General features: G+C 42.1%; 1 protein-coding gene across 1 annotated transcript; it reads left to right on the top strand.

Moving 5' to 3' along the window:
- Positions 1-1,169: 1,169 nt before the first annotated feature.
- On the top strand, positions 1,170-1,725 carry LOC123965234 (death domain-containing protein CRADD-like; the record flags this gene model as incomplete). The annotated part of the gene is made up of 1 exon (XM_046041806.1): positions 1,170-1,725. A coding segment is annotated over one exon (324 nt), but the record flags the coding sequence as incomplete, so codon positions are not given.
- Between the last annotated feature and the right edge of the window lie 405 nt (positions 1,726-2,130).

Below are 2,130 nucleotides of genomic sequence, written 5' to 3'. Positions count from 1 at the left end.
CAAAGTCCGGGTTCTGGTCCTCCATCCGCCCCAACCACCTCCGTACTCAGTCGCTACAAGGCCTTGAACGTGCGTCCATATGTGGCGAGTCGGGGAGAGAGAACGGGTTGGCTCGTCAACTTATTCTAACAACAGCTGGGGATTCATTTTCTGTCAGTCAGCTAACTGAAAGCATAAAAACCCTCAAATAAAGCTTTATTTAAACAGCTGACGTGTTGCAGCATATTTGAATCATGAACTAAATAAAACACATGAACGCTGGACCTGCTGCTGGGTTGGAGTTCATGTTTATAATAATAATTTACTGTCTCGCTGCTGTCACTGACAAGTAGAACTGAAATGCCACAAAAATACTTGATTTATAATGATTTTGCTTAACGGGGTCAGAATGTTCTTTTACAGAAAGAAAAGGAACAACAACAACAACACAGGGTTAATGAGTAATGTAAAATGTAAAGCTGCTCTTCTTCTTCTCTGCAGCTGATCTGAACTTTATTCCTTTAAGTTTTTTCTCAGCGCCGCAGGACGCTTCATTAAACAAACCATGTGGAGGTTACGAGCGGTGAACAGGCAGCACTTCCTGTGTCTCAGTGACCTAAAAGAAAAACACTGATTGCAACACGTGTTGACTGAAGAGGAACTCTCTTTTCTCCAATGAGAGGAGACCAAACAACACAACCCCCCCCCCCCCCCCGACTTAGAAATACTGAGAATTAAAGTTGCAGCGTCTGACGACAAATCAAGTTTATTATTCAAACCTTTGACAACAACAAACTGAACAAGTCCAACAAGTTTGTTTGTACGAGAGCCGTCACCTGATCAAAGCCGTCAACCAGACGTCATTCAGAAATCTCAACTTTATGGACAAGACAATCCTGAGATTAAAGACAAAATAAAGAACTGCAAATTCAGACAAATCCTGACGTGGGTTGGATAAAAATCTGAGTATAAAATCTTAATTTTCAGGTAAAATTTCAGAAAGTCAGAAATGTGAAGGAAAAAAATCCATATGAATGAAAAATAAATCAGATCTTTTTGATAATGTCCTTTCTGAGATCTAATTTCAGCATAAAGGTTTTAAAAGAGAGAAATAAATGATGAGTTTTGAGATCAAAGTGTAAATTCAGGTTTTAAAGATAAATCTGTAAAATCGCATTTTAATCTGTCAGAACTGTAAACGTCTCCGTCTCTCTGCAGACGTCCGGCAGCTTCCTGACTCGGTTCTCCAGAAGGTTCCTTCGGATCGGGAGCTGTCCCGCCTGGCGTCTCGGCTCGGTGCCGAGTGGGAGTCGGTCCTGATGGACCTGGGTCTGTCCGCGGAGGCTTTGTTCCGGTGCCGGGCCGATCACCCGCTCAGTACTCACGGAGCGGTTCTGGCCGGTCTGGTCCAGTGGAGACGGTGCGAAGGGAAGAAAGCCACAGTCGAGCGGCTGCTGCTGAGCCTGAAGGCTGCAGACGTCCATCCCTCGGTTCTGGAGGACGTCCTGATGTGACCCAGAAACCTCTCTGTTCTGTCTCACGGGTCAAACACAAGACTTTAAAACGGCTGCATGGATATTTTTATATTTACGATGAAACGTTTCATTAAAAAAACAGGTTCAAACTGAGCTTAAATATAACTCAAAAGTTTGGGGTCACATTGAAATGTCCTTATTTTTGAAGGAAAAGCACTGTACTTTTCAATGAAGATAACTTTAAACTAGTCTTAACTTTGAAGAAATACACTCTATACATTGCTAATGTGGTAAATGACTATTCTAGCTGCAAATGTCTGGTTTTTGGTGCAATATCTGGTGTATAGAGGCCCATTTCCAGCAACTATCACTCCAGTGTTCTAATGGTACAATGTGTTTGCTCATTGGCTCAGAAGGCTAATTGATGATTAGAAAACCCTTGTGCAATCATGTTCACACATCTGAAAACAGTTTAGGTCGTTACAGAAGCTACAAAACTGACCTTCCTTTGAGCAGATTGAGTTTCTGGAGCATCACATTTGTGGGGTCAATTAAACGCTCAAAATGGCCAGAAAAACAGAACTTTCATCTGAAACTCGACAGTCTATTCTTGTTCTTAGAAATGAAGGCTATTCCATGCGAGACATTGCTAAGAAATTGAAGATTTCCTACAACG

Source organism: Micropterus dolomieu, unplaced genomic scaffold (genome assembly GCF_021292245.1).
Source record: "Micropterus dolomieu isolate WLL.071019.BEF.003 ecotype Adirondacks unplaced genomic scaffold, ASM2129224v1 contig_8912, whole genome shotgun sequence".
Classification (NCBI taxonomy): Eukaryota; Metazoa; Chordata; class Actinopteri; order Centrarchiformes; family Centrarchidae; genus Micropterus; species Micropterus dolomieu.
Note: the sequence above shows the minus strand (reverse complement) of the source record. Positions and strands in the feature narration are given on the sequence as shown.